Source organism: Lissotriton helveticus, chromosome 12 (assembly GCF_964261635.1).
Source record: "Lissotriton helveticus chromosome 12, aLisHel1.1, whole genome shotgun sequence".
Taxonomy (NCBI): Eukaryota; Metazoa; Chordata; class Amphibia; order Caudata; family Salamandridae; genus Lissotriton; species Lissotriton helveticus.
The window spans coordinates 626065464-626079687 of record NC_136073.1 but is presented as its reverse complement, the minus strand read 5'-3'; the positions used below and the strand labels follow the sequence as shown (position 1 = coordinate 626079687).

Sequence of the window (14224 nt, the reverse complement as noted above, 5' to 3'; positions counted from 1 at the left end):
ACTTTACATATCAACCTTGACAAAGGCCCAGGCCTGCATGCCAAGAAGGAGTACACATGAATTGGCTGTGTTTTTGTTTCGCTCAAGTAGAATTCCCTTGGATCATCAGAAAAATAAACAAAATGAAACAAACATTCCCATGTTACTTTGGGCTTTCTAAATCCATTTTTAAAATACAATAAACAAGATGATCTAACTATCCAGCTCGATCCTTCTCAAAAGCTAGGTAGACATGGTACCTATTGGGCCATTTAGCCATTCACCCCATTCTCCCTTGCCCTTCACCTCCAACCCCACTGGGCCATCACTGAACATTCACAAAGGAGCATCTATATTATGCAGATATGGCCTCGGATCTCTTTTGTCTAAAGGCGAGATAGACGAGGAACTAGAGTTACCCGCCACATGTTTGTTATAGTTTGGAAGCGCTACACCTCCCAATCCAGGGTCAACAGACTTGGAAAGAGCAGAAGCAGGAGGCAATACAGCTAAATTCAGTTTAGATGGTTCGGCATCAATAGCTCCCAACCGATCGTTGATGGGTTTTAACTTGGCCTCCAAGATGGCAGTTATTATCCCACACAAAACCCCATCTGTGTCGGCAGAATCCGCCCCACTACATCCAGCGGGGTAAGTAACTGATTGCTCTTCTGTCTGACAGTTGGCAGCTCCCTCTTCCTTTTGCTGGAGAACCCTACCTGGTGTGCAAGCCAAGCTGAGCAATGATACTGAAGGCGCAGGAGACTGACAAGAAGACTCGGCTGCAGCGTTATTGACAAGTTGGGCACGCACCTCTGCTTTTGATGATGCAAACAATGTAGTGACAGGCAAGAAGCCTGGCCCTGAGGATCGGTGTGAGAGATAAACATCATTCAGCAAGTTAAATTTATTTACTTGTCACACCTACAGCACACTGGAGAAACCTATTGAGGGAAGAGTTCATTGGCGATTTGAGTAGGTTGGTTACAACCTTGGGCTTCCCCATTCTTAACAATAATTACTAATAACCAGAGGCAGTTACTAATACACGTCGGGGGCAAGGAGCAGAATAATGATAGAACAGTACCTCGACAATGAAATAGAGAAATAGGAAGTGAAGCCAGGAGGGCTGACTCAGCCTCTTCTGGCCTTCCCATTTTTGGTCAGCTCTTCTCTCGGGCATCAACGGTGAAATTGAGGTGCCCGTATGGCGCTGTTGTGGTTGCCCGTCTCCTGGCAGTAACTGGATTCTGGGCTCTGGAGTCCCAAATAGTGTCCAGTGCTGTGGGAGGCAAGTGTGGAATTTATGCCCCCAGCACTGTTGTGTTTATCTGCCTTCTGGCGGAAACTGGATTCTGGGACCTGGAAACCCAAATAGCACGCCGCAGGCGGCAACCATAGAACTGATGCACTCACTGTGCGCTCTTGTGGCTCTTCGTCTCGTGTTAGGAACTGGATTTTGAAGTCCTAAAGAGCACCCTGTGCCGTGGGTGCCAAACATGGAATTTATGCGTCCGCCTGGTGCTGTTATGGTTCTCCACCACCTGACAGAAATAGGAATTTGGGCGCTGGAGTCCCAGTGAGCGTTCCCATAACGATATGACTTAAGCCTAGTTCCCAGATGGTACACAAGACCTCAGTGGCAAGCTTGTTTTCTGGATCTACAAAACACGTGTTAGTCTTAAGGAATAAGGATACAATCACAGGGTGACAATAGTTAAGGTATTGTTCAAGCAATTACTGGCTAAATAATTACGTTTTTCGGGGGCTATAAAAATCGCTTCAAAGCCTTTATGAGTAGTGTTAAGCATTATTACATCATGCTTATAGGGGGATTCTAGTCAAGGGTAGGTACAGAATATGGGAAAACAAAGAACAAAGTCTTGTTGTAATTTAAAAAAAAAAACCACACATTTTTGCCATAGGCAGCACAGATACTCCCTGAAGTCATATTGGATGACATGGTGATAAGACTGTCAAGTACTCCAACAAACAAATGATACAAATAAATCTAAGCATCTCTTTGCAGTACTTACAGTGATGGTCCCTGGTCATTGGGCAATGCTCCATAGCTGCCATTACTCAAAGTGTTGGAAGATGAGGTGGAAGGTGTGACTGGTGTTTGGCTCACTGGTATCAAAAGAGGCATGACAGGAGATGGTGCAGCCTTGAGGCTTGCATCCGCAAAGTTGATAGAACGATCTGGCAAAGTTGGTGGGCTACACTGGTCTTGCACATGGTTTGCAAGCAAAGAGGGTGAATGGGATATGTTGCAGTTTCCTGATAAACGCTTGCTCTGCCTGTCCTCTTCAACTGCTTGTGACAATTTCTTTCGGTCTTTGCGATTACTTGACAATGCATCCTCATGGTCCCCGTCTTCTTGCTTTAGTGCGTTCTTTGAAAGAAAATAAAAATACAACAATCAAGGGCTTGTAAGCAGCAATGGCTGATCTTTTGGCAGTACTGGCCAATGTATTAAATCCACATGTCTCGTGTTTCCCTCCATGCTCGGATCCTCATGCAGCACTTGCAGTACCTGAGATGCACATTTAGTAGATCATGCAGACAAGAAGCCAGAAGCAAGTGCGCAGCAATACATAAATGACATCTTAAAAGCCCGCAGTTTCACATAAGACCATAGGGATGCATAGTCACCGCTACTAGCATATAACAGACCAAACAAAATGTTACCTACAACCTCTGATCCCAATCAGTTTTAAGGAGGCCTTCTCCAAGCTACAGCCATTCATGCGGATTCCATGTTTTGCCGAGGCATAAGAAAAAAAATTCCCTTCATGCCCCCAGGTCACACCTACATGGATGCTACAGTCACAATTATTTAATAATACCAGATATAATTACTAATGGGGCAAAAGGTAGTTCAGCTATCAAAATAAGGCTTTGCATACCAGTCAGTCAGTCTGTCAGTTATTCTTCATCCCTGCTCTGTCACTCCATCTATTGACCCCTTCGAGCCTATCCCATATAGCACCTCACGCCTTTCAAGGGTCTCGGTACCCATGCAATTAGGAGGTGAAAAATAGTCTTCTTACAAATGTCAGACCCATGACAGGAAAAGGGAAAACGTTAAAATGATTGATTTGGAACAGCAAGATTAATACAGGATGATCTAGCAAAGACTGACAGTCTGTGGCCAAAGGACTAGTAGACTTTAAACACATTAAATGGTGGCTGGTTAATATGGTAATCACAGTAACTGGATAAACGACATATCCTGATTGCTTATAACACATCCAATAAATAATGTATTTTCTTACTTGTGACAAGCCAGGCTAGTACTGCCCTTAATCGTGCAGGACATAGATTACATTGAACATGCACAACTTTAAATAATCCTCCATAAGGAATGGCATTCGTTTCCAGCAGTCATAAGACGTCATAATGACCAAGTGGCATGTGATTACATTAATATTGTACAAGCCGTCTTAATCTAATCCATAGTCTTCTCTAATTTGGTCCATAAATGCTCCACAGAGTGCTAAAAACAAGGGAGAAGGTTAATAAATGAGAAATTGAGGTTTTGAAGTACCCTAAAGATGTTTAAGACCATTTGTCCACCCGGAAAAAGCATGTTGCATTCATGCAATTGGGGTTCTCATCCAACAGGTCTTCAGAATCAGCTGTTTTCAAAAATAGAAACATCTCTGGTAACATGTCACAGCTAGTAAACGACTGAAATCTAAGAGACATTTTTTTTGCTTTCTTAATTATCCATCAATGCATGTTTCATGCAATGACCTGGGGAGACGTAGTCTTGCTCCCACCTGCAATTCAATTTGCCAACTACATGGTAAGTGCTACAAAAAAGAAAAACAGATGATAGTACATAAGGGTTTATTACAGAAACAGTAATGACAGTCGAAAAAATAATTGCCTTACTTCATACACAGTAAACGTCCGTTTCAAGTCTGGGTCTGTTCCTATGTTCTTTACATAACGTTGGATAATCTTTTCCATTCCCAACTTTTCGAGACAGTCTGTGACGTCATAGAACGAGTCCTGATCTGGAAGAGCAGCGAGTGTCTAAATAGACAATAAAAGTATTAATCTTTGCATTGTAATTACCCACCAGTAGTACATTCCTTCTCAACACTGCAGTCCTTGACCACAAGAGTACGGTTAGCACTGGACGGTAAACACAAAAAAACCAATTCATGCACTATACAATCAAATTGCATCTATAGGAACAACCCTGCACAGACTGTTCCTATTTATAACACTCATTGGAAATGCCATAGGTCTCGCATTTGTTAGTGTTGGAGCTATTGGCATTGTAAATGGTAATTTGTTTTACTTATGTAATAGGGGTTATATTTGTTGGAGCTATTGACATTGTAAATGGCACTGTTTATTACTTATGTGTTATGGAGTGTATGTATGTGGTGTTGTGGAATTATGTGGGTTGGACTGGATTAGTGGTGTAACTGTGTGGCGTAGAATTGTGTGGAGTGGATTTGTGTATTGGAATGATGTGGCATGGTGTGCTGTGGAATTATGTTGATAGTAATTATGTGGCATTGAGTGTACTGGAATCATGTGGAGTAAGATTGTGTGTTTTGAAGTGTAATTATGTGGAATGGTATTTTGTGTTGTGGAGTGGTAGGTGTTTGAATTTAATGCCTCCCATGGCACAAAAACGCCTATAAATAATACTATTGAAATTACATAATACATGATGTAAGCGTCCAAACATTAAGGTACTTGGTAAAGATATGCCCTCACCACCTTAATGAAACAAAGAGCTCCATTGTGTGTCTTATTCTGTAGAAACTTACACAGCATGCTCATTGCTTAGCAAGTCGAGGGGTGCAGCTGCAAGCGTTTTATAAAAATTAGATGGACTAGGTTTAGGTTAGAGGTAACAATGCAGTATTATGTTTTTTACTTCCCACCTCTCAGTCTTGCTTTCTTCACAAGGAATTTAAAAAAATCCTGGGAAACCTCGTTAACCACTGAGGTGTTTTGCTGTCCCTACACCTAAATTTGCACAGCCATCATGTGTGAGCACTAGCTTTAGCCTCAAACTCTGAGGTGGCTTGACTCATTAAGTCATGTCTGGTCCACATCCCCAAGGAACACACATGTTCATGGCCCTGCCACTATATACAGCTCTATAGAGAAGTATTCACATTGAATCAAACTGCAGAAAATACTGAATATGTGACTATCGAGATCTCGGTTGATAAACTCAAAGAAGATTTTTTTTTGCTCACTCAATTAAATATTTCATGCACAACATTTTTCTGAATTGGGCTCCTGTTCTACAATCTAAACTGGTATTCGTTCTTGTCACCGATTATATGAGTGTGCATGTGAGTTGCAGCTACGCCAAGAATATTCCACAGCTGCATTCTCCCCCATGACAGCCCAAGATAAACAATGAAGGGAGCAGTTATGCAAATTCAGAAGACAGGCACATATCTCACAACAACGAGAAGTAAAACTAAAATGTATTCAACTACCTTTTTTTGACCTGGCCGTCTGGTGATACAGCCCTACATTATAAATGTGTTCTCCCTTATACACACAACAGTGTTCAGAGGGATTGTGGTTGCACAAATCTACTCTACAGCTGAGAATATGCATGATGGTTAAAAACTTTCCTCAAATAGAATAGTACTCAAAATATACCCATCACGTTTGTATGAATATCGGGGCCCTCCTAAAAAAAGATATACTAATGGGCTATGCCCTCTCAAACATGTGTATTAGCTTGCACCGAACACAGCGTTCCATGCCGAACATTGATGCAAAGGTCGCAGGGAACAGCGTTCCCATGGACAACATGGATGCCATTATTCATGCAGTCAACATGAGAACTGCGAAGAGGCAGCAAGTGTTGCATTGTGCATAGGTTTCCATAGACAGCAAGGGATCCGTTGCAATGTAGCATTTAGGCAGCACACCAGAAACAAGCAACTCGTCACCGGCCTTTTTCTTGAGTACGTGTGCTGTGAGGCCTTACACATGACAGGAAAGCGCCACACAAACGCTGGTAACATAACATGACATAACATATCCACAAGTTGGCATTCTGTAGATTACAGGCACAAGAATGTAAACATAAAAAGACTGTATTCCAAACTTGACACTGCTACTTCACTAATAGTAGAACTCCTAGAAGTTAACTAAAATCTTTCAAGCTCCTTATTTTCGATGCGAACTTAATCTTAATTGGAACAAACACCTTCACCTTGGTGAAAGGAAGAAAGAGTCCAGAAGAGTTTGACAGATGTCTCTAGGGCTAGCACCCAAGCAATAGCAGCAGCACGTGGCTTTTGATACCAAGATTTAGGCATGGCATCACAAGCAAGGGATTGCCTGTGCTGCCTCACATCAGCACCCTGCCAATAAACAGTGTCGCTTAAAAAGGAACGGAGAAAATAAAACACTCTTCACAGGGAAACAGTCTGTTTTATATATTTTGCTTTCAGAAAAAGAACCCATAGAGGGTGTTGGAAGAAAGGCAAGACTATATGAATGAATTTATTGCATTTCCCTCTGCGTTTCATGTTTAGAGGTTTAACAGTCAAGTGGCACTTTCCGTCTAAGTAGTGACCCATTCTGGATTGAAAGTAAAACTCAAAAAATACGTTCTGCACGCTTCAAGACAATTCCCAAAATACCACTAAAAACCAGCAGCTGATTTTGAGCTATAGGGAGTTTAAGACTAGAGGATAGTGTGCACTCATGCCTTGACTTCTGACCCTGCGCCCCCTCCTCCATGCAAACTAACACTAGAGAGACAGGACACTCATTCCGTCAGGGAGGGGGCAATTCTGACCATTCACACCGAGAGGATCTTCCAAACTCTTTGTTTGGTGAGAGAGAGGGTCTCGGAAACATGCAGCAGTAAATGGCTGGAGACACAGGCGCTTGCTTGCGTTAGTGTCAATCTCGGTCTAACAAGGATGTTTATTTTCTAACCCCTGCTTCCGCTCGGGTTGGTACCACTTGCGTGCAAACAGAGGTGGGCGTGGAGGACACCCCTTCATGACTAAACTAGTTGGGGTGATCCTTACAACATAACATTTATCCTTTACCACAAATTAGCTGACAACAAAATAGGAAACCAAAACTGGGGGGGGGAGGGGGGAGGGGGTGTTTAGAAGAGAGAGAGAGAGAGAGAGAGAGATAGAGAGAGAGAGAGAGAGAGAGAGAGAGAGACAACACGGAAAAACAACATTGTCCATATCAGAACACTTAGTCCAATCCGAATACGAAAACTCTCAGTCGAGACAACACCGCAGGATTGGCCCGGAGGTGATACCTCTGACCTCCTCGACGTACACTCCCCTCTCGACAGTCTTCAGAGCGGAGCGCCCTCGAGGAACTGCCGTTGGAAGCCCTGGGTGGAGACAGGTCTAGTCGATTGGACAGCGAAGTCTCTGCTGGTTTAGGCTCAACAGTGGATTCAACTTCATCTGGATCAGGCATCCCTACTCTGGGAGACGCAGGATGTGGATACTTCTTGAAATGTGAAATGTTCCTCGTGACTGGTTCACCATCTTTCCTGGCAGTTACCATCGTGCCTTTTATTGCCTGGATGACCCAGGGGTGCAGTTCAAACAGGAGTGAGAACTTTCCTCGTGGATATCGATTCCTCACCAACATCAAATCACCGACAGCCAGAGTCCGTCTCTTTGCATGCCGTCACCTGGTCATTTGATCATTCTTGGCCCGTCGTCATTGGAGCCGTTCGGCAACTTGATTACGAAGGCTAGAGGATGGAGTCACATGAGGGATGACATCCTCCACCATCCGGTGAATGCACAGCGACCCGGGGCTGACCATTGCCCTGGAGTGGGGTGTTAGCCGGTATTTCTTTAGAAACGTCTATAGGGCGCATTCCATGTTCTGCCCCCGGGTGACCGCTATTCTCAGTACCTTGTTCAAGGTGCTCATAAAGCGTTCCGCCTCCCCATTCGCTTGCGGCCAACGGGGTGTGATCTTGTGGTGTTGAATACCTCAGGAGTGGAGGTAGCTGGTGAACTCATGATTCGAGAAAGGCGGACCATTGTCTGTGCATAGCTCTCGAATGAGGCCGTGGGTGGCCATTATTTTCTCAATCCGTGGTATCGTGTTGTTGGCTGTAATAGAGTCCAGAATCTCCACCTCTGGATACATTGAAAAGTCATCTATTACGACGAGCATGTGTCTTCCATCTGGTAGACTCCCGAAGTCTGCACTTGGTCTGTGCCGGGGGTGAGGTGGTATGTCCTCTGTCAATCAGTGCGAGTGGTTCGGCTGGGCCAACTGCTTGACATAGGGAGCAGGACCGGACTGTCTGCTCTACGACACTGTCCAGGTCAGGGTACCACACCTTGCAGCGCAGTCGTGCCTTAGTCTTGGCTATTCCTTGGTGAGCAATGTGAGCCAAATCCACCACCGTTACTGTAATGCTTTCGGAATTACCAGGCGGGCACCCCTCATTAAGCATCCTTCGGGGAAAATGGCAGCTCCATGCGGACATTATTCAGGGCCTCAAGTGCTGTTTGTGCTTCCTCAATTCTGCATGTCAAATTTTCGAGTAGGAGCTGCCATCTTCCTGACCCCACGGCCGAGGTCGCCAGCATTCATCCGATTTGGTTGCTTCCACGGTGTCTTCCAACGAGATCGGAAGGGGGCGAGACCGTTCGACCACCAGTTTGACGTACTCCAACCTCATCTGCTTCATCTTCCTCCTCCTTAGTTACTGGCCTCGCATGCCTGGACAGGAAGTCGGCTGGATTGTGTGAGCCTGGGCGATAGACCACGTTGAACTGGTATTCCTGTAGCCGCAGGATCCATTTCTCGATTCCCTGAGGAGGTTTCGACAAGACTCCCATGAAGAGTGGGATTAGTGGTTTGTGTGGACTGTAAACAGTTGGTCATACAGGTACAGGTGGAAGTGGAGGCAACCCCAGTGGATCACTATGGCCTCCTTTTCGATATGAGAGTATCGCTGTCTGTTAGGGCATGACTGGCAAAGGCTACCGGGGCCCACTCCTCGTCTAGTAGTTTTTGAGATAATCCTGCACCAAATCCAATGTGGCTCGCATCGACTGACAGCTCCGATTCACATGCCAGGTTGAAGTTGACGAACGGGGTCTCAGCCAAGAGAGCACGTTTGGTGTCCAGAAAGACTTTTTCCTGCACAGGTCACCATTTCCAAGTAGTGGTGTTCTTCATGAGGTCTCTTAATGATGTGGTGAGGTCTGTCAGGTTGCGGATAAATCAGCCACAATGTGACCATGCCCAGGAAGCTTCTCACACCAGTTATGGTGGTAGGGGCTGGTGTGGTCTGGCTGTCACTGGCCTTCGCTGGGTCTGCACAGTCCCACATGAGTGGAGAATGTCGTAATGGCTCTCAACTCAGGATCTAGCAACAGTTGATGATAGCCGGCCCTTAGGTCCATCTTTGAAAACCAGTGCGAGCCACGCACTTCCGCAACTATATCGTACATCGTCGGGGTTAAGTTGCCTTCCCTCTTTATTGCGTGATTCAGCAGGTGCCTGACTTCGCCTGGTTGCTTAGGCTTTCGGGCTATCACAATGGGAGACACCCAGGGAGTTTGACCTTCCACACTCTCAATGATATCCGCTGCTTCTAGCTTCCTCAACTCCTCCTCAACTTTCGGTTATAGATGAAATGCCACTTGTTGATGCTTGAGAGCGACTGGCTGGATTGAACGATCCACGTGGAGCCGAACCATGTGATCCTTGAGGCATCCTATGCCTTCGAGGAGTGACCTGAACTCCTCCACCAGGGATCCCACATTTTCCTGGTGCACGGCAAATGCGAACGCTACCAGTTGAAGGTGCTACGCCGAGCGGCAGCTCAGCAACATCCCAGACCCCTCTTGGGTGACAAACCTTGGCTCCGGTGTACCGTGACTCGTGGGAATTGTTGGTGGTGAATAGTCCTGCCAACAGAAGAGGCGTTGCAGATCCGTATGCAAACACTTGCATAGAAGTTGGCCGCAGGGTCGGCTGCGTTGGGAGGGTCCTTAGCATTGACTCTGCCATGATGTTTATGGAGGCTCTTGTGTCAATGAGCGCCTGTATCGGATGTCCGGCGGCACGTATGCTGCATTTCTGAATTCACCGCTTGGGGCATCCGTTCGGTTGCATGGCATGAATGACGTGAACTGCTCCTTCCACGTCATCGTCGACCATGTCATCATCTTCTCCTCCCGTCTGCGGGGTATCCATGGCATTGACTTGTTGTCCCCGCTATCGTCTTCGCCCTGCCGAGCGGTACCCATTTGCCAGGTGATTGAACCTGTAGCATACTGTGCATCGTTTCCTCTGAGCAGGGCACGGGCCTTGAGGAGGGTTCACTCCTCCACATGTGTAGCAAGCCCTGGATGTTGGTGGTGGCTTGTTGCTTTCGGGCTTCTTCGTGGAGGGCTTTGTAGGAGGTTCGGTCGCTACGGCGTTTACAGGTTCTGTCTTCACTTGCCGTTGGAGTGCGGCTTCCATGTGCGCAGCGCCAACAGCTCTTTGGACCGGCCCATCATCAAGATGTCCACCATAGAAATTCCCAGGGTCTGGAGTATGTTCTCTCGTAACTTGACAGACGAACACCCCTGAATTAATTGGGCCCTTTTTTCATCGCCTGCATCCGGCAGCGTGCATGTGCTCGCCAGTTCCTTTACGCGGGCATAGAATGTATCCACCGACTCCTCTGGAGCTGCTGTGCCTGGCGTAGGAGAAAACGTTTGAAATATGGGTTTGCCAGAGGCTCGATGTGCGCAGTCAGTGCAGCTTTGAGTGTAGCGTATGTGTGGAGTGGCCCAGTCTCCACTACTGACTTGCCCAACTTATGTATCGCGGGACCGCCCAGGTGCAGCAGCATGGGTCGTTAGCGCTCCGGGCTTCAGGCCAACCGCGGCGAAGTAGGTCTCGAGGCGCTCCAGACAGTCCTTCCACTTGGCCCCCTGCGCAGATGGTGGGCCGTCAACTATGAAAGCCTCAACAGGGGGAAAAGTCACCATTCTGCGCACTCCAGTCCCAACGGGGCACACCGTCAAAATAGCACAACCTGTCACAGGAGGACGACACCTGTGGTGAGTTACATGTGGCTCTTGACCGTGAAGCAGCACGCACCAGCTTCGCACTCCTTATTAATGTCTGTCTCAGTCTGCTGGTATGTCCCCACCTTCATACAGCCTTCTGGTTGCTGGTTGAAATGCACACGTGCCTACTGGAGTGCTCTCTCATTATTCCAGCAGTGTTGCTGTTCTTTGTTTCTGCTGATTCTGCTGTGTTTGTGAGTTTAAAAAAAAAAAATCCACAAAGGCCCCTGCCCGCCGTTGACACGAACAACGCAGCTCAGGACACCGCAGGCACCTCTCGGCCTTCACGTGGAAACCGGTGTGTGTGCGCGCACAGACCTCATGTGCAGGGATCGCGCCGAGCAGGCACACAGACATGGCCGACCAGCCACTCCGGGGCACAGGCAGACTCCTGTGGATGTGCCGCACAGAAAAACACTCTGGTAAGGAGCGCTCACCGTGAGCCTGGCAGGTCCGGCGCCCAATGATGCCTCACCGCACAACAGCCGTTTCAGTGGCAGGGACGCTCCGGAACAGAGCGGGCACACGTGGTAAGGCACACTTGTTGCGGGTCCCTTGAAAAGGAACCACCCTCTTCGCCAGTTGTTGCGTGCCAGTGAGGAGGCTCACAGTTGGCACAACTCAGGACAGTATGAAACATGCAGCAGTAAATGACTGGAGACACAGGCGCTTGCGTTTGTGGCAATCTCGGTCTGACCCGCATGTCTGGTCATGACCTATACTTTATTTTCTAACCCCTGCTTCCGCTCGGGGCAGGACCACTTGCTTGCAAACAGAGGTGGGCGTGGAGGACACCCCTTCGTGACTACACCACATGGGGTGATCCTTACAACATAACAGCGCCAACGGCAAGTTACTTTTTCCCCATGTTGAAAGTAGCGCACCAGCGGCACAAGGGCCTTGTAAATAAGCCCCGTAGTGCAAAAGAAGCTGCTGCGAGAGCACCCAGTTTCACTCATGAAAACATTTCTGGGGCATTTGGGGTCATATTTCTTTACATCAGTTGCCACCTTCAGCACCACGGTGACTGTACATGTAAAATGTTGCTAACACACCCAGGTGATGAACCGAATAGAAATGGCACTGTGCGAAAATACAACGTGCAGCGCAGACAAAAGCGAAGACTGTGTAGAAGAGAGTTCAGGGTGTTAAAAATGTCCCTCGATAAGGAGAGTTGGCATCAGTATATATTGCTTTTAAAACTACACCTCCGACAGTGATGAACGATATCCATCGACAGAGCATCAGCTTTCCTGAGGATGCAACTTTTGCTATACCACCCTTTAAATGCACTTTTCTCCGGGATTTCACCTAGCAAGAAGTATGCCATATATATTTCAAGAACAGTAAAAGATACATGACCCAGATTCTGAGCGCGCACACCTTGTGAGCAATAAACCATGATTTAGAACTGCCCTGTGCCATGAGAGTTTGGACAGTTTGCCCCGTACATGCTGCTCGGAGGCTCTCGAACACACAAGGCCAGTCCGGTTCCTAAGGTACCGGTTTCATGGTCTGAAAAAAATCTCAAACAATATTGGAAAGAGGTCCTTCACTTCACCCTACTCTCACAAAGCAGGGGCTGGCATTCCTGGGATGCCATGGCTCTGACTGGGGGCGGGAAGGGACGACCAGATTAACAAGATAAGGACAAAATGCAAAGGCCTGTTTCAGTAGGAGCACTCCTGGAGAAAACGTGAAAAGGCTTTGCTCCCTTGGCGGAACAAACTCACCCTGGCCAGCATGAAACAAATAAAGCCAGCAAATAGAACGGCATAACATGTTAGTTTTCTACGAGGCTTGTGTGCATGATTACATCAAAGCCAGGTCATTAGCTCGGCTCTCCCAGTCAATTTGTTGCCTTGTCCACCTCTAATGAAAAGCTAGGTGAGATTCATATGGCGTATAAATCTTAAAAATGCAGTAATATCCTGGGAAGCGAACCTGGGATGTTCCTCGAGCCTTCTTTCCTTTTCACTCATCTTCATTCACTTCTTAAAGAACAAAACCACCTGAGAAGTGGGTGCACCACCGCCCCTCCCCATTACGTTGCCCTAAAACCTGCAAATATATTCATTCTCCTGACAAGGGCTGCGTGTAACCACCGTTAGAAGCAGTTGCTTTGGTATGCAGGTCTTAAGAGTACACAGCATTGAGATGGAAGTAGTAACTTAACTGTAAGTACATTTTTACTCAGATACTCATACACGTTGCTCACCTCCCCGCCGTGTCTCTGTGTAGTGGTCCACACAGAGCGCCTCTTTGTTGGGGCTGCCTCCTCTCCTTGGGTAGGAATAGCGACCCTTGTCTGCATCCAGTGCTGGCCCGGCTTAGACGAAGCCCAAGTTTATCAGGATTCAACAGGCGAAAGTGTGTGGAGCTTCAGGGCTACGCTCTTCCGCTTCCTCAGAGTCCAGATCCTCTGAAGCGAAAGTGAAACCCGTTGAAGTCGCCACACAGCCAGGGCCGCCAGTATTTACCATAGTTACTTGTTTTGCTTCAGAGAATAAAACGTAGGCGTAGCAATGACACCACACACAAGACAGGCAGTTCTGGACGTTTCTGTAGTTTGTACAGGCATGTATAAATGGTCAGGGGATCCTCAGTGTGGGGAAGGGTGTGTTACGCGACAGCATTATGCCTCCTGAGTATAATTCTCGAGAATAAAATTAAATGCACCCTTCAGGTGGTAAAATGTGAAAGCACAATAACCCCTAGAATCAATACCGCTTTCTTGCTTGTTCAAAATGATTTCATTTCACACAGTCTCCCTTTTCTTTGTAATCGCACATGAGGGAGCAAGTTTGAACACTTGCATTTAGGATGGTGTGTGGTACAAGCACCTCTTATGCTTGATTAACAAGCACTCGAAAAAAAAAAAAAAAAAGCAAGGCACATTAAAACAAGCGCGGACGAGGCGGCCCGCGCTCAAAATGACAAAGAAAGAGTGTTTCCAGGCTTTTAAAGGAGAGCATGCAACTCCGCGAGTACACGATCCAGTCCCAGTGGGCGGGGCCAAAAGTGGACAGAGCAGTAACAAGGAGGGACTAAGAAGCCTCATTTCCAATCGTGAGCCACCGTTTAGCATGGAGGATGACGCCAGCGAATTAAAACGATGGTGGGGCTTCAAGTCCGCTCCTGAAAGCTTCGGAAACCGTATTGAT

General features: G+C 46.9%; 1 protein-coding gene across 2 annotated transcripts in view; it reads right to left on the bottom strand.

Moving 5' to 3' along the window:
- The window catches only part of FHOD1 (formin homology 2 domain containing 1), a 1641100-nt gene that overhangs the window by 900601 nt on the left and 726275 nt on the right, over positions 1-14224 (bottom strand). For both annotated transcript variants that reach the window (XR_013603775.1, XM_078670473.1), the window contains exons 9-10: positions 3880-4023; positions 2016-2374 (exon numbers count right to left, since the gene is read on the bottom strand). Coding sequence is in view for 1 of the 2 variants with exons in the window: in XM_078670473.1 (XP_078526599.1) it covers positions 2016-2374; positions 3880-4023 (503 nt within the window). In the remaining variant the exon portion in view is untranslated. The remainder of the gene's footprint in view (positions 1-2015; positions 2375-3879; positions 4024-14224) is intronic.